Here is an 18681-nt window from a genome sequence, read left to right as displayed (position 1 = left end):
GAAGGGAAGGGAAGGGAAGGGAAGGGAAGGGAAGGGAAGGGAAGGGAAGGGAAGGGAAGGGAAGGGAAGGGAAGGGAAGGGAAGGGAAGGGAAGGGAAGGGAAGGGAAGGGAAGGGAAGGGAAGGGAAGGGAAGGGAAGGGAAGGGAAGGGAAGGGAAGGGAAGGGAAGGGAAGGGAAGGGAAGGGAAGGGAAGGGAAGGGAAGGGAAGGGAAGGGAAGGGAAGGGAAGGGAAGGGAAGGAATGCCGTTTTGCTCCCAGCTTTAACTTCTTATATTTACTGGGAACGCCAAATGTACTTAGTGAGAACACCCATCAGGTCAGAAGAAACAAGACAAATGTATTTAGGATTTCAACGTGTAGTTACAGTTGCTCATTTATCTAAATGCAATCTAGCTTCTAATCCAAACATGGGGAACAGAAATAAAAGTTCCTTTGCGTCACTACTCAGGAGGTTTTCACAACTATGACAAGACAGAAAACCAAAAGCAGCAGAAGTTTAAAGTGCATATCTCCAGTAACTTTTTCTGAGATTATCTTAAAGGCATGGGAGTGTTTACATTTGCCTTTATTACAGGATATGAAATTGAAAGCTAATTTTTTTTTTTTAACCTGATTTTTAATTACAGCTCCCACCTGTGGGTTCAGTGGAAAACCAAGGGCTCCTGTTTTCTGGATTCAAACACACAACTTGAGAGTAACAGAAAAACTGAAAGCAAATGTCAGGTACACTTTCTGCTGCTGCTACTTATCTCACAAGAGAAAGGACAACGCATTTGCTCCTCTCATTAATCACAGACTTGTTAATGAAGAAGACAAACCGAGTTTTCTGCCAGTAACCTCACACCCCTAAGATGTGAACACATTCAATCATTCAGTCTTTAAAAAGTAATGTGCACCTATTCCATTAAAATCCTGACCACCATTCCAGCGCAGCCCCTCCATTCACACACAGAAGGACACACATCAGCACAGCTGGCTGACACACAGCTCTGAGATCAGAAACCAGTCAGTTTATCAACTTTGATAATAAATTAAGCATCAGACACCACTTGTGAACACCACAGAGCCATCTCTGCTGCCGCTGCATTATAGATTTGGAAAGGGGCTGACCATACATTTGCTCTTTGATGCGTAATGGTGTTCAAGTGACCACACATGTCATATGCCATTTTTCTTAGTTAGTGGCAGAAGGAATCAGTGACGGTGATAAAATCCCAGCATGGCAGCATAATTAAGCAGCTTAGAGACCTGGTGAAGCATTTCTAGGGATATTTCTCTCTTCCCTTAGTACCCCAGAAATTTAATTTGTAACTCTCATTGGGACTTACTCAACAGTGTTATTCTAAATAGGAAATCTCAGCCAGGAAAATGAAAAAGCACAAATAAAGCAATTCTTCCCAGTTTTACAGCAGACATTTGGCTGTCTGCCAAGCTCTTCTTCAGGGTTATGCAAATGCATTTACTCTTCTTTACCAGTAGCCAAAATATCATCACTCTTGTGAAGCGACATCTGCAAGATCGGGTCCATTCTTCAGGAGAATGGCAGCAAATACGCTGCACAATGAAACTAGAAAGGCATTAACACGGTTGTTTTAAGGGAGCTGTTGTTAGGGATGCTTGGTATCAGTGACATTCAAGCCTTGGAATTAAACACAGATTGGATTTTATGCCAGATTTTAGGTTTAGGTATCAGGTTTCCAAGTTTAAACAATATAGTTACAATTAATAACCAGTTATTTTTGAAAGAGAACTATGCAAACTACGGATGTTCCTCTTGCATACAGACCTAGTAAGAGTAAGTCACAGGCTACTCTCATCTCTGCATTATACATGAGACACAGACTCAGCAGAAAAACTCTGCTAGGAGGCAGCTAGTGGAACCACATGTTCCCAAACAGGGGGCTAGATCACCTGAAAAAAAGAAACAAAGAAAAACAAAAGAACCCCCAAAATCAGAAAAGATGAGGGAAGTAGACAGCTTGACCCCAGGTAGAAACAACAGAACTAAACCATCTGTGACCTTCTGTGCGATCATCCAGAAATTCAATGGATTACACAGTAGTGAAGCGAAGAGCAAAGTATGAACAGTAGCTTCCAATCCCCATTCCTACAGCAAAAGTGCCAGTGAGAGTGTGAGGGAAGAGAGAGAAAATCTTAAAACAAGCCAGGATTCCCCATCCAGAGCCTTTGACAAAGAATGAGACATAATGGCCAGAAAAGCAGCTACCACATGGCACATACATAAACCTGCTGCAGGTCCCACTGTGACATAAATCACAAGTAACTCCATTAAAGTCAAGCAGCTACGTGAGTATAAAATCTGTGTATTTAGAATCAGCATACATTTAGAGACAAGTAATGAAGACAAGATCTTAGAAACTGCTACAACAGTTCACAAATCTTGACATTCTTCCAAGCAATAAAAAATATTTACCTTCCTACAGATGTAATAGGAGGAGGTAAGAAAATGGCTAGAATGTTTATTTTCACCTCAGTACATGTGCAAAATAACTACCGACATTAGCAGGGGTAGAGCATCGGACAGAAAATAACCCCTTATCTCTCCAAGTTGAACTTGCGCAGGCATAGATAATGATAATAGCTGATTTCTGCAAAATTCAGGAGCAGCATTTTTCACAGAATCACAGAGTAATTGAGGTTCAAAAGGACCTCTGGAGTAACCCCTCCCTCAGTCTGCTGGCAATGCCCTTCCTAATGCACCCCAGGATACCACTGTGCACAAGGGCGCATTGCTGTTTCATTGGCAATACGGTGCCCATCAGATCTTCTCCCTGATCCTTCTGCCCAGGGCTGCTTCCCAGCACATCAACCCCAAGTCCATATCAATGCCTGAGGTTAATCCTCCCCACGTGCAGGACCCTGCACTTGTCCTTGTTGAAGTCAAGACATTCCTTTCTCTCCTCCTTCACAGAGGTCATTGATTTTTCAACAACTCCTAATAATGGTGGAAAAAATGGGCAGGTGAAGTTCTTCAAAAATCTGGCTTCTGACTTTCTCAGAATTTAATCAATTCCTTAGTAACCTATAGCTCCTGGCATCCGCTCAAATTCAATCTGAAGTCAAATGGCAGAGATCAGATTGTTTGAATTTAAATGTGAGGAATGCAGAGAATAAATCCTTCCATTATTTGCTGTACATTATTGTAGCCTTCACATCTGAATTACAGAAAAGCGACCTGCACAGACCAAGGGAAATTGTTAAATAAAGCACGTGAGGATAGAAATCAACAACCGCTGTCAAAGAAATACATGCAAGTCACAGATCTTATACTGGCACCAGAAACATTGCAAACATGAAGGCTCCTCATAAGCAGAAGACAACCATAGCTTTGCTCACTGATCTATCTGACCAAGAAATATCTTCTAGCAAATTCACAGGGCCAAACTCGTCAGGCTTAAATTTCTTGTTTTATTCAGTGTTGATCTGTAGGAACGAAGGAGTTGAAGTTAAGCTTCTCCAGCCAAGTACATGCAGTAGGTGATTGAGAGTGGAACCCTTCCATGCTCAGCACCTCCCAGTAAGAGGTGATATACACATACCTCCATTTCCTTGAGGTTTCCACAAAACAAAACCAGAAGAGAAATATTAAAAACATAAAATGAATTAAACAGCCACAAGCCATACAAGTATGCAAAATATTCAGCTGCGAGCTTCACAAGCAGGGAATTAAATCAAAAAGCAGCCTGTAAAGAAAACACATAAAAATTTGCATTTAAAACTCGAGAAGGTGAGTGCATTAGGCTGTGCAAAGTGGCGACTCGTGAAAGAAAGGAAATAAAAGCAGAGATGTGGAAGCGCCCTTACCTCAGCACGGCATGCCTGCCGTCGCTCCGCATGCAGCTGACCGCCCTGGTCTGGTAGCCCACCTGCGCCATGTGGGGATGGTGCTGTGCCTTGTGGCTTTCCAGCCACGACGCGCTCAGTTCTCCAGAGTCCTCCCCCAAATTCAATGAGGCGTCCTCATGGCGGGGCACCCTGCACTCTCCCCAAGGTCCCACCTTGAGGCTGTAGGTGTGCTCCTCCTCGCCCAGGGGACAGGCGGCAGCAGCACAGGTCTGCGATTCTGTCAGGTTGGGGCACGGGGCACCCCCATAGAGAGGAGGAGCAATGACTGCACGGGTCCGGTGCCGCAAGCTAATGCTGCAACCCCCGCCACACTGGGACCAGGAGGAGAAGTCTGTGACAATGCAGTCCCGCGGGCACGGCACCAGGCAGGCCTGCTCCAGGGGTGGCTGCGGTGCCAGGTGCTCACAGATCTCAGCGGCCACCACACTCCTGTCCAGCTTCTGAAGGCAGCGGGCGCTGCGGCGCTGCAGACCGTGCTGCGCCATCACACAGGGTCCAGCCTCACCGCCGGGCACGCAGGGTCCCCATCCCGAAACCTCCCACTCAAACAGCTCCAAGTGCCAGTCGCAGACCTTGAAGCACCGCCGCTGGCTTTCGGGCTTCTCCTGCTGGTCGCAGTAGGCGTGGTGGGACGTCCAGCCCTCGGTGTGGGTGCACCAGACAGCCCTGCTTCGCGTGCCCCCAGAACCGCAGTCACCCACACATCGGCCCCAGTGACCTGCAAAAGAGGGATGTGGCAAAATCACATTCCAGCACCCATTAAACAATGAGTAACTATCAGCTCAGCTCTAAAACCAAATAAATGCCACTTGGTCTTTACGGTCCCCTCCAATCCAAGCCATTCTATGAAATGTCTCCAAAGGCCCACATGTCACTCCTCTTTCCCATGTATCCACATGGGTCCAATATTTGGTTCCTGAAACCTGGAAAAAAATGCCACTTCCCATTGGCCCCACAATGTCTCAAATTAAAGGCAAACCAGACATGCTTCTGCAACAGGGAAATGCACCCAAAGCCTGAGGAAATATGAATATTTAATTCCGCTTGTACAAATGCATATAAAAACGATCATAAAGGAACAATAATCTAATAGGAGGAGAAAGTCAAGTTAGATAAGGTGAAAACATTCTTAATAGGACAATTAGTCTGTGGAATAAACTGCTCTGGGAAGCAGCTGAATTATTGTCCGCGGTGATAAAGTGGTGCAGATAAATACCACAGGGATAAGAGTATGCTCTTATAAGGACCTGAAAATGTAGGAAGTGAAGTTACGTGATGGTGCACAGTGGGTCCTGCAGGGTGCTGCTTTGTGAACAGATCCCCATACAGCAAAACAGGTCCCTCACCTTCTGCATTAGTCAGGGAATTACCTGGAGCAAGGTATCTCCATTTGCAGTACGTGACACTACAGGTGGGGCTTTAGCTGGTCATTTGGCAAGAGAAACGGAATCAAAATTAAACCCAGCAATCCCATTTTTAGTTCCAGAGCACATGAACGTACATATATAACTATACGAATGTTATTTAAAGATTTCTAAGTGAATGTAAATGAGACAAGGCTAAGCAGAAAGATTTTTCTCTAAAAATATTATTCCACAAAATCCACCAAGTCCACAAAACAATCTAAGGGCTGTAAAGTACAAAATTGCTTTTAGAACGAGAAGAAAAGGTAGCGGAAAGCACTAAGGCCAAATCTTAGCATATTAAAAGGATTTTGATGATCATGTCTCAAGAGAGTCTCATCTCAATCCTAAGTTTAAAAACTTTCCAGAACAACTTAACGGAACCATTTCACTTGGTAAGAAAACTACATATGTAATCTATGCTTGAAAGTACACGGCAATAACCCTGCCTTTTGTATTTTTCTCAAGGCAGAAAATGAACTTAAAACAAATAGGTCAATTTATATCAAGAAATGCTACTCTGGTTAAGTTTTCCAAAATTGATTTTAAAACCATCGGAATCAGTTAAAAGCTTACACTAAGAAAACAAGAACATAAGATCCAAAACAGCCCCCATAATGGCTGCAATTATAATCCTATGTATTTCATCCAGCTGACGATGTTCCTGAAAGTAAACCTGTTGTTCTTCCTATATGGGTAGAGTAGTGACTCTCCTAGAGCCAAGGCCGTGATATTGTGCAAATGCACGAATAAACAATGTCCTTTCCATCATCAATAAGAGGTGAAGTAAACAGTTAGGATATAGCCAGTTTCTTCCACTACACATTCCATCTGCACAGGAAAATTGGGGAAGATCAGTGACCTAAATACAGACTTGAAGAGTCCCACTGAGCTATCACTGCTGATCTTCCTCTGGCATCCCCATTCCCAAGCTCATACACAGTGATCAGATCAGTGCAGCAGCTCCTCTGAGCTCCTCAGAGCCGCCTCTCCTCAACAGCAGGGAGCTTTGGGAGCACATGTGGAGTGCAGACTGTCCAGGCAGGTGGGCAGTGATGCCACCACCTTCCTTTTCACCATTTCTTGCCAGCATCTCACTGCCCAAAGGCTGCACTTACAAAGCAGAGACTCAGGAGTCATCTCTTTCATGGCTGCTCTCCCTTCCTCATCCTCCAGGCTATGACTGCAATCCTATCCTTAGTCTGTCACCTCCTCCTGTGGTCAACAGGCAGCAGGCAAGAAGGTTTTTCAGAGTCACCAGGATCTAGACAGCTGCAGCTTTTGATGTATCCAGTCTTCAGGCTACGTGAAAAATCTTTGCCCCTTTTATGCCTCCTGTATTTCATACCAAAAGATATCACTGCAAGACAAGGACACGACTTGAATGGGAAAACACAGCAGCAAATTACACTGTACTTCACAAACTGTACTATATGAATTAATGTTAGTTATAGTTGTGACTTTCTATATAATTAAATGGGCTTAAAAACCTGAAGATTCAAAAAAAAAAAAAAAAAAAAGGAATTTTATGTTTAGTTCAATTACATGAAGTGGCCTTTTTTAAAAGCTCATTCTTGACATGTCACCTTCATTTAAAAGGCTATTCCAATAAAATATCAACACGATTCAAAAACAGACATTGGATTATGAATATGCTGCATCTTACAAAAAAATAATAGCTGAAATTCAACACTAATTGGTTTTGATTAATAGAGGAAAGTAACCACTACAAAGACGAGGCAACACAATGCAACTGCATCATGAGCTTATTTCAGTCCTTACTTTTCTGAAGCAGTTTAACAATGGCAATTTCATTTTTTTGAGTTTTGGAATTCTCAGTACAGGCAAAGATTATTTTTTCAGCACTTCATTTTTAAAGCAAAAATTCATAACCAATTTTGTTTCACTTCAGCTTAGTGCATAACTGTTTTTTGTTTTTTTTTCTCATGGATTGCTTGGAACACACTACACCAATTTAGGATTTACTACTTAATTCTTAGGACAGGAAGACTTTAAATTCATACTTTATATATCAAGGTACCACTAAAATCCCCGTAGAATAATAAAGGCCACTGTTAAGAAGAGGATTAGCCAAATTCAGCTCACCAAACCTACCGCTGCTCTTTGACTACTCTGTAGAACTCATCTCTTCAGTACTTCATGAACCACTCTATTTAATAGCTGCAGATTTACCAGCTCTGACATTAACAAGACGACAGAGATGCAGCAAAAGCCTTGGAAAGAATTGGCCGTTATTTAATGTCAGATGTGAATTTAGAGTGAAAAATTACAAATAAAAGAAAGGACTCACGAGCAATTGCACTATCATTAGACAAATCACAATTTGCGATTACTCCCTGGCAAACACACTAAAAATGTAGCCTATTAGACCACTCTTCGCATACCAAAAGAAAGAATGAAAAAAATAAGCGTGGCAAATCAGATGCAAATCTGCTATGATAGAATTTTTCACTTCCAATGATCACTTCAGGACGCAGTAGTTAAACTTATCCACAATGTTTCACTTCTTTGTCAGATGTCCTGTTCAGTAGCTTATCTGAGGAGAGGGACACAAATACTTTCCAGACAACAGCCTGCTTTTTACTTAGCATTTGACTATTTTTTTTTTAGAGTGGCTATGTAAACTTGCACCTTCCTTAAAACAAATGAGTCAATTAAAAGAAGCATCTCAGCAGAACGTGAACAGTGGTATGAACAACATTTTATTGAACACCCACTAGAACTTACGCACCAAAATGTAGAACTTTTAAAAGATGCATTACAGCTCCCAGCTGGGAGGACACTGATGTTAAATCAGAGGGCTAAATAAAATAAAATCTATTTCATGCTGATCAGTCTATGAAAGTACACAGAGATAAAGATAAAATAGATGAACACACTGTCTCATGCCGCCACTGAAACAGAAAGTGTCCTAGGTGGACACTTCAGGAGCAAAGATCTCTGAATTCAAGCAAGAGAAGTTGAAAACTGAAACAAAGATGTCTGAGATGCAGCAGTTTCCAGGAGGCAGGATAATCCATAGAAAGGGACCACAGGCACCCACTTGCAGTAAGAAAAAAGTAGATGGTCAGTGACATGTGTGGCCAATGACTATGTTCTATGAATGCCATCTCAGGGAAGCTATGTGGAATTTATGCCCCTGAAGCCAGTTCTTAAGACTATAATCAAACTCTTCTGCGAACAATTTACCAAAGTCCCTTTGAAGCAAAAGCTGGCATCAAACTGGATGGTCCTGGAAGTACACTGGAGGGTTTAACAAGATGACAAGCACTTTGGCACAGTGGTCACATAGGTTCCATGGAGCTTCCCAAGACCTCCAGACCTGAGGTGCCTGGTGTAAATTCCATATTGGCCCTGCTCGGAGCAGGAGGTTCAACCAGATGACTGTGCACTGTTCGTTCCTACCTGGAATCTAGTAACATTCCACAAAGAAGTATCCAATAAAATCAGTGATTGTTCAACAAGATTTACTACAATGCCAAAAAAAAAATGTTTTTCAGTTAAAAAAAAAAAAAAAAAGCCACAAATCCCTTAGTCTGAAGAGTAAACTGAAGATCAAGTCTACCGAATCACTATTGATAAAAATTAGAAGTCACACAATGAAGTAGACATCTCACCATCTCTGACAAGACATCTATGGCACTATGGGGTGAAAGCAATTCATAAATTCAGTCTAATAAAGAAAACCTACACCTTGTTCTGTTTGCCACCTTCTATCCACCAGAAAGATAACCATATAATTAGCCCAAGAAGCATCCCTAATCCAGTTAGAAGCAAGCAATATAGCACTGCAAACGAGTGTTTATTTGATATAGCAGGCATTGATTTGCTTTTCCTGCCTGCTAGAGCCACCTACAATTATGCAATAATTATGTTTGAATGGGTACAGTGACATCTGCTCTTTGACACAGAGGTCACAAAAGCGTAAGGCAAGCAGGCAATTCAGTCAATAATTACGTATTACAGACAGAATGAAACACCATTAAATATCAAATCTCAAATAGATAACCCAATAAGAGTTGCTTAACAAGTATGTTATTGCTTAGTAAGGACTGCTACAATAATTATGCTCTGTTTAATATGACATTTAGCTTAATTGCAACCATTTCACCATCTGAGAATTCATTCAATAAGCATCTTCTACAATTATTCTGTCCCTGTAGCTCTGCACTAATTTGCAAATTTAAGATTAGATTAGCAATCAGTTAAATAGAATACTGGGTTAGCAATTTCTTTCAAATGCATTATAGATACATTCCAAGTTGCATCTGATATATAAAAGATTGAAACAACACTGACAAAAACGAATGGGCTATCGGCATAGCCCTCCACATCTTTTGTTTACTTTTTTACCCCAGCTTTTACTTCAAGTATCAAATTTAAAAGCAGTTATTCTAGTACTTCAAGAGAATCTAGTAAGTCTTAGTGTAGACAAAGAGCCCCCCCCCAAATCAAAACAGAATTATGATGTCATTAATGCCTGGCTGAGGAATAACTCCACCAGATGTGATCACAACCCTCAGTAGATCACTGCAGTGTACACTTTAATTGAACACTTCTGCATGAAATGTAATAGAGCTACTCAGGATGTAATTCTAGCATCCCTCCACCAGATCACGTGTACAAGAAGTAGAAAACTGCAATGCATTTTGTGACTCTGAGAAGGGGAAAAAAAAAAAAAAAAAAAAAACAGACGATCTGAGCTTTATTTCTAAAAGCATTGAAACCAAATTTTTTAAATGGGTTTATATAAATTTTCAGATTTTTTATGAGATATATGTAATTTTTAATGAGACTTAGACGCATGTTTGGTTTTTTATGGATCAAACTGTTAAAGATTATATGAACTACCACATACTTACCAATAAATTCCTTCTAGGTATGATACAAAGACATTTGATAAAAAGCCACAAAAAATATTCCTAACCATTAGAACAAGTGTCTTACTAACTGTGCTGATGGACGCATAACACATATCCTGTGCTCTATGTCAGTGCATTCAGTCCAACTGCATCCTTCCTCACATGAAGACAAGACTGAAATCTCAAATACCAGCTCTATACGGAGTCAAAGACACCAGATTTGAGCAGTTCAGCCATTTTATGCGACAAAGTATATCAAAGTAAGATACCAGTCAGAAAGAGAAGCAATGCAGTGGCAGAGGCTGCCCTGGGAGGTGGTGGAGTCACCGTCCCTGTAGGGGTTCAGGAGCTGTGGAGATGAGGCACTGAGGGCTGCACTCAGTATGCGTGGTGGGGTGGGCTGGGGTTGGACGTGGGGATCTGAGAGGTCTTTTCCAACCTTCATGATTCTAAGAAAAGCCATTTTTAGCACATCTGCCTATTCCTCTGCTTTTCAGAAGCACCCTCCTGTATGTCTACTCTACATTTACTGTCACACTTCAGACAAAGTTCAGCTTTTTTTCCTCTTCTGCATTTATCTCAATTATTTACTATCTATTATGAATAGCAGTACAGCAAAATACTTTCTGCTATCATTTGTATGAGAGAGGCTATACAAAAGTCTATTACACTATTTGCAATATATCAGGCATGGCAGATAAAATTCCTGATTCCTGTGATTAATTCTAACCATATGCAGCACTTTTTTCCATTTTCATGACCTACACAAACAAGTAATTAGGCATCTCAGTTACTCATCCCACTTTAGACCTGAATGAAAGTGAAGTCCAGTGACTCACAGCCATGCAGCAGTTTGTTCCAATTTTACATTTCAGGTTTTTACCATATTATCCACATGCGGTAACACTCAAGACACACTCCAGCAAGCAAGACGTTCTGCAGCACAATCTAGGGAACACTGTTGTTTATGAAAATGCAATGATTTACTAACCCCTTGACACCTGCAGGCAGGGCTTTCTCAATATTAAGCATTAATGTAAACTGCATTAGCTGAGTTACTCAATCATGTGTCCCCACCTCAGAGACAGCTCAGGGAAAAATATTCTTTTCTTTCAACTCTCAGTTTAAAATTAAAATAAATAAATAAATAAAAACCAATCTGCAGATTGTAAAACATGTCTGTAGCACCCTCTAAATATGCCAGACAGGTCTGAGAAAGCAGATTTCTTGTCTTGATAGTAGCTGATGTTAAGAGATGAGGTCATAATGTTTACAAATTTAAGTGCACTATAAAAACAACATATAGATGCTACCAACAGGTTACAGCTATGAATAGTGCTGTGTATACTGTTAAAGCATTGCACTGCTGGATTACAGACAGTTGAAACTCGAAACTATGCAAAGCAATTCCTTTTATGACATGAAACTATTTGTAAATGTAACCTGAATAGGATCTGCTGAGATCTGCTTCTACACAGAAAGACCTTCCCAAGTGCATGGGCCACACAGTCACTTTTCTTAATAAGCATTACAGAATAGTAATCCAACGGGCTGGATTTCCCATGCTGCTCACGCTGCTACTAATCAGTATTTCTGCAAAGATGGACAGCACTATAACAGCAATCCCAGGCGACAGAAAGCCTAAGTAGTTCATGGGAAATGTGTTACTAATGTGCACAACCAGTTTTATAAAAGCTGGACAGAGGCCATCGTAGAACTACGCACACTGCTTTCTAGCGGACCTTTTTCATTTTTTATTTGCAGTCCTCATTTAATTATCCACTTTCAGTTAATCATTATTAAATCTACCTTACTCTGTACACTCTGTTTGGAGCTGTCAGCTTCTGGGGGAAAAAAAAACCTATTTCAGAAAAATGCCGTACGTAGAAAAGTGCAGGAATACACAACGTTAGCAGGCACACCAAAGTTTCAGAATGATGTGCTCTCCAGCAGTAAATCAATCTGCTCATCCAACGGCTTTCCTAAGCAGAGGCTGCTGTCAGGAAGAAGGGCTGAACTCTGAGCAGCCTCCAATCAATCTGAGAGGGCCAAAGAGCTTACGTTTCCATACACCGTAAAGCCAGGATGAAGGGCTTTAAGATTGAAGTGATTTTTACTTCAGGACTTTGGGGAAGAGTGACAGCCAAACACCACTGCACTGTAAGTAATGAAATCCAGGAAAAGTCAATTCTGAAAAAAAAAATTAAAAAGAGAGGGAGAGAAAGGCGTTATTTTACAAGCTGAAGTGGTTTCCTATCACATCACAAATTCAGCTTCTTGATTGCAAGGTCCAGGAGAACAGAATAACTAAACTACTTGAGTTTGCACTCAGAAAACAGGATCATATCACCTCATTCTGATTCACAGGTGTTAGGACTAGAAAAATCTTGGGAATCTGGTGACAAGAATCACAGAAACTACAAGCAAGCACAGCATATCTAGGTAGGTACATCAGAAAGACACATGTCCTTCCTGTCTGGGGGCTGCGTTCCCCAAGTTCCAAACAACTGCACCCACAGGTGAGTGACAGCAAGGCACTGCCAGACTGGAGGTGTGCAAGGCTGGATGGGGTGCTGGGCAACCTGATCTCGTGTCTGAATTAGTGGTTGGCAACTCTACCCATGGCAGGATGAAACTAGACGATCCCTGAGGTACTTTCCAACCCAAGCCATTCTTTGATTCTATGATCTTACAAAGACTGCATTACCCTACAGGGCTTTTGAGCCAGTTTTGGTTTTTTTGTTTGTTTGTTTGTTTTCTTGCTGTGTTTTTTCAAACCAGCACATTATAGATGTTGTGCTCCAGGAGAGCAGGACGTGGCGCACAGCTACAGCGAGCCCAGAGGAACAGCCCACCTCCTGCAGTGCTTCTCTGCACACAAACCTCCCAATATATTCTCCCAAAAGAGAACAACAAAAGCCACAACAATACAGAGCAATAAAGCATTACAACATACAGAGCTATACTTCGTTTGTTTCTGTGTTTCTTAATTTTGTGGGGGGTTTTGTTGTTGTTGTTTTCTTTTCCAGTTAAGCTAGATTCCCCAGGGCAAAAACCAGCAATACTGTAAGTACAAACAGAGGAGATAGTAGGGCAGTTCTGGGCATAAATCTGTGTCAATGGATTAGCAAAAGCCCAAGCCTTATAAGTGAACAATGCAGCAGGCAGAATGCTAAACCACTTCCCAGGATGGGAATAAATGCATACAGGAAAAGAGAAAGGCTGTTGGTGGGTTTGGGTTGGTTTTCAATACCTGTATTGCTAAAATAACAAAATCTGAAATAGAACTTCAGTTCTAAAGGTGATTTATTCGAATCATGTACCAAATTATTCAGGTCAGCTCTGTAATACAGGCAGATCTTCACTGCCTTTTGGCAGATGCTTTGCCAGTTCTGAATTCATGGTAGTTACACATTTCTGAATAGTGTTCAGCTATCCCTGGAAGTCTAACAGTCTTTACCTAAGTTTTCAGAAATTTCAGCACAAGGCAAAAGCCAGCTCCTTCCAGGTGATGAAATACCTGAGAACACACACCTTGAGGGTGACTTTGCTGAGCATCCAAACTTAAGCATTTGCTTTTTCAAGGTTAGCCCACCCTTTTTAACCAAGGATGTTTAGAAACAAACGGTCTTAAAAATAAGTAATCATTTAACAAGGCTTAACAAGTGTAGCCCTTAACAGATCTAATTAACAGGTTAATGATGTGCATAGCATGCATGCTCTCAAAAGCAAAGATTTTCACATTAAGCTTGTTCCTGTTCCACAGAAGCAGCTTTCTGTAGAATATCTGTGCTAATGTAATTACACATCTGGTACTTCTCCTGCTTTCAATTGCAGTGATATTTATAAACACAGCTACTAATTTACACTAGAGTACCTAATTGTTCTAATTTTTTACACTGCAAATAAAGATATTTGCATGAAAATGCAACTGGAAAGAGTTCTTCTTGCAGCCCTGAGTTAATACACAAACTCAGCATTTATCCTGCAGAATAAAGCCAATATTGGCCCTACTGCCAGAACTGCCCATGAAACAGACTGAGTGTGCCTCAAGTTCACCTTTATACACAGGGGCCAAGTACAAGTGTTTAGTCTCTTTTAAATTAAGCATCAGAGCTGGTAATCACCTCTGTTCCACTGGGTCACCAAGACAGCAAAGTTAATGTTTTAAAATATCATTTCTTGGTGAAGTTCCTTCATCATCCTCGTTGTAACTGCGAAATGATTAAAAAAAAAAAAAAAACAAACAGGACAGAATAACAGAAATCCCACATTATCTTCACCAGTATTGTCAAGAAAATGTAGTGGTTATTAATTTCAGTGCGCTTCAAAAGAGACCACAAGTTCAAATATGATTCAGGAAGATAAAAAGCCATTCCTGCCTCAAGCTGCTTTCAGTTCAATCCAGGTCACACCTAGGTTCAACACAACACACACCTAAAATCCCACTGGTTACCAAATATTGGCAGAAGATGCTGAAGCCACAAGGCTTTAACAAAAGGAGAGAGCCCCACATCCAGAAGGATATTTTATGTAAGGGAGAAGCTATGATAAATGGACCTTTACACAGCTGTGTCCCGAAGCTCCAAAATGGTCACAGGGGAGAAAAAGATAAGCCAAGGAAAATACTTTTTTTTTTTTTTGCTTACTGTTTTAAAACACATTGGATTAAGAAGAATAATTCATTACTTATTTAATAAAAGAAAGATAATGTATGCACACACGTGTAACTTTGCTGTTAAGTGCATATTTCAGAGGGGTTTCTGATTTGCTCCTTCTTTATGAATAAGAATTTCCATCCAGCTTACTAGCCAGCACATGGAGATCTGGCATCACTATAGCAAGACAACCAATAGAGGCAGAGCCTTCTGGAGAAACAGACTGGTCTTCCTGCCCTCCTCCGGAAAGAAACCTGCCTCTCAATTTGCTCCCCAAGCAGATTAACCAAAATAAAATTTTACAGCAAAGATGGCACATCCATCCATAAACTACTGCAGTAAAAAAGCTCTCTGCCTCCTCAATTGATGGACAATGCACTGCTGTTTATAAATGTGGTTGTTCTGCCAAATAAGAAAAATCTGCCATTCCACTAAAGACACTAAAATAACTACTATTATTTGAGCTTTCAGTCCAGTGGGAGTTCTTTAATTCAATCAAGCCACTTGGAAATACTCTTCTATTAGAAATGTCTGTTCCTTTCTTATGATTCCCACAATAAACATTATTCGGAATACTTTGAAGTAAATAAAGCCAATTTGATTTGAAATCCTTTTAACAGTAAGCCACATATTTTATATACAAAAATCAAAATGTCTGGCTGAATAGCAAAATCAATGAAGAAAGGGGAGGTTGGACATTTTACAGTCTATCCTATCTGAAGTTCAGAAATGTAAGATAGAATCACAGAATGGTTTGGGTTGAAAGGGACCTTTAAGACCATCTAGTTCCAATTCCCTGCTATAGGCAGGGACACCTCCCTCTAGATCAGGCTGCTCACAGCCTCATCTGGCCCAGCCTTGAGTGCTTCCAGGGAGGGGACATCCACACTGGGCAACCTGTTCCAGTGTCTCACCACCCTCACTAGAGATATCCAAGATATTCACCATCTTCAAAAATCAGCCTTAAATGACCTCATTTCTTTCTCAGGTGATCAAGAATGACTTTCAGTTTACATAAGACCTTGATATTATTGTAGAGATGAAAAGTAGCCTCCAAAAAGCACAGCGCAATGCAAGCACATGGCTAATAATATGCAAAATCTTCAAGTGCTTTTAAAACTTAAAAAGTAACTTTTTTTTTTTTTTAAGGATATATACTGTTCTCAGGAAGCATTTAAAAAAATCACATGCAATCTTTTCTTACAGTAGAACTTGTATAGGAAAAGTAAGCTGTTGCTACTTCAGTCCCTGAAGAAGAAAGGGCAAGAAGGGCAGGTCTAACATACATTCTCCTACCTCAAGGTCTCACAGCTCCATCAATTAGACCAGTTAGGTTTATTGCTCCATCACTCTTCCCAAGCCATTCCACTGTACTATCTTCACATTCTCCAAAGCACACTAATTTAAACCAGTAAAACAGTTTTGGCAGGTAAACTGAGCAGTTTTGACAGGTAAGTTAAATGCTTTCCTACGTTAAGCTTTAAGACACGTAAGCACACGTTAGTAATTATTACACAATCCACATTTTCTTTCCTCTCAATATATCTGTTATAATGGTTGCTGCCACCCAAAGAATATTCCTCTGATAATGCCAAATGCCACATGACAGCATTATGTATTTTCATATGAAATCAGCTTCTACCAGACCAAGAAGCAGCTTCCCACCAGGCTGTGTGCAGACACAGTATGACTAGAGACAGGCCACAGCTACAGCTAACTCACTAGTGCTCAGTTACAGAAACAGACACCTGGAGCTGGACAAAACTGCTTTCAGGAACAAAATAATAATAATCTAACATAGTAAAAAGAGATCTTATATTGTAAATAGAGGTGTGAAAGAGAAAGAGAAAGGTGCAAATGAAAATGAACCCCATGTAGGTCCCAGTGAGAAGCCCTCCACATGAGCATTGCGTTCCTCCTGGGGAAAGGCTTAGGATGCTGACAGACCAACAGCACCAGGATGAAACCTTGGGTCCCTGCAGAGCAGGATGAACACAGTGCCAAGAAAATGAGTAGAAACCAAGAAGTGTTTGCATTACAGTTTTACCTGCATTATTATTCTTTTTCTGAAACAATTAGAGCTGGACTAATAATGATTAGACTCTTAGGAGTTCAATTATGCTAAGAATAATTAATTGGTTATGCTGTACCTAAGGTGTGCTACCTCCTTTTCTCAAACAAGATTTTAAGCATAATAAAAGCTTTGCTGCCAACTTATTTTTCACCAGGCAGCCTGCTCCACATGCCCACCGTGATATTCCTTCAATGTCCTTCTCTCTGAACCTGGCCACATAAGGCATTTTTAACATGTTGTATCATAAATTAAGGTAGCAATTAGTTAGCAGTGATTGAAATGTGATTATAGAAAGTACAAATTATACAAGTGGGAATATGGGATGAGACTTACCAGGCAGAGGACCAACTCAACCAATTGTGAGGATGCTTGGTTGATCCCATTCTTGAAGCACTGAGGATATTAAGTACATCTTTTCCACTATGGACCTTAGGAAAGCATATCCAAAAAAAAGTATCTGCTTAAATCACGAGTGAAGAAAGGCCAACAGGCAGCCCCACAGAAAAATATGTCCTAGAAAAGATAGCAGGCATCTCTGCATTTTGAAGATCACTGCATCTCCCTCAGTGACTAGGAGTCTATCCAAAGGAAATTTACATAACAAAAGGACAAGCCCTGCAAAGACAGGGAAGAAAGAATTTACCTCTACAAATACCCACTTAAAATTTTATGAAGGATGGACTCTCTTCCACAGTCAATGCAGCACTGTGTATTTTCATCTCTGCGTATTTTCATCTCTGCAACCTCAGTCCAAAGTCCTACCACTGCTGTAATGAAACAAGACAGAGGATCTCATCCTCACTGACCAGACTGAGGAGAGCACTTTATAAACTCTTCCTTAGGTTACTGCTATATAAAACTCTTCTCAAGTTTCAGACGTGAATAAATCCATCCCTAACATGTCTGTAAGGTTTTTAAAATTTATAATTTATGGGCAAACGGATTTTCCCCATTAAAAGTTTTAGATGAGCTCAGAAGCCCATTTTATAGCCACTTTAAAAGACTGCTATATCATGCAGCCATAATTAAACTGTTTACATAAACTACATTAAAATATTAATTCAGCATCAAGAATACATGAAAGCAGCATACAGTAGTAACAAACACATGTCATCAGACCCTAATGAATTACAGTACTCAACAGTTGCACTGCTATAACCAGTCAGCAGGTGCCAGTCACACTGATACAAGCTGGGTGGTTACTGATCATGGTGCATATCCTTTGCCCCAGGGGTAAAGAACTGCTGGTTCTTCCTGTAAAATCTTTTGTATTTCCTTTCTTGAGGGAATTCAAGTCCCAGCCAAATGAATTGGAGGGGCAGGCAGAATAAATAGAACAAAACATTACTTTTTTAATCCTTTTTTGTTTGTTGTCTGTCCTCCACATGCACTTGCTAGATCAAGGAGAAAAAACACTTGTCCAAGGCAAATATTTGAGCTGCAACACCCATGATCTCAGCCCAGGGGGTACCAGCAACAGAACTCCCAGCCCACAGTCAATGGACACAAGTACAAGGCATCACCTCCCAGTGCAGAAGACAGGGACATATTCTGGTCACTGCAGTGCTAGCACCAATTCACAATGATCAGACAGTACACATCCCTGCTCTGCTCGTCCCCTAATCCTATCACCTACACTCTGCCTGCTAAACCAGCTGCTGAGTTTCACTGAAAAACTCCAGTTTGCCAAGAAACATTTTAAGGAATGCCTCTGAATTTCTAAATGGGTATCAGCCTGTTAAGTAATTTCTTTTAAGATGTCATAGGAAAAAAATTGGTATTGACTCGGACTCGC

The 18681-nt window shown here is 40.8% G+C and overlaps 1 protein-coding gene across 1 annotated transcript in view; it reads right to left on the bottom strand.

Annotated features, from left to right (window-relative positions):
• THSD7B (thrombospondin type 1 domain containing 7B) overlaps window positions 1–18681 on the bottom strand; it is a 244865-nt gene that overhangs the window by 191791 nt on the left and 34393 nt on the right. Inside the window, exon 3 of the mRNA XM_042827458.1 lies at window positions 3827–4586. Coding sequence (XP_042683392.1) covers window positions 3827–4586 — 760 coding nt within the window. The remainder of the gene's footprint in view (window positions 1–3826; window positions 4587–18681) is intronic.

Source organism: Centrocercus urophasianus, unplaced genomic scaffold, assembly GCF_019232065.1.
Source record: "Centrocercus urophasianus isolate 14NV4802_14NV808 unplaced genomic scaffold, USGS_Curo_1.0 seq_28, whole genome shotgun sequence".
NCBI lineage: Eukaryota > Metazoa > Chordata > Aves > Galliformes > Phasianidae > Centrocercus > Centrocercus urophasianus.
This window is presented reverse-complemented; position numbering and strand designations above follow the sequence as displayed.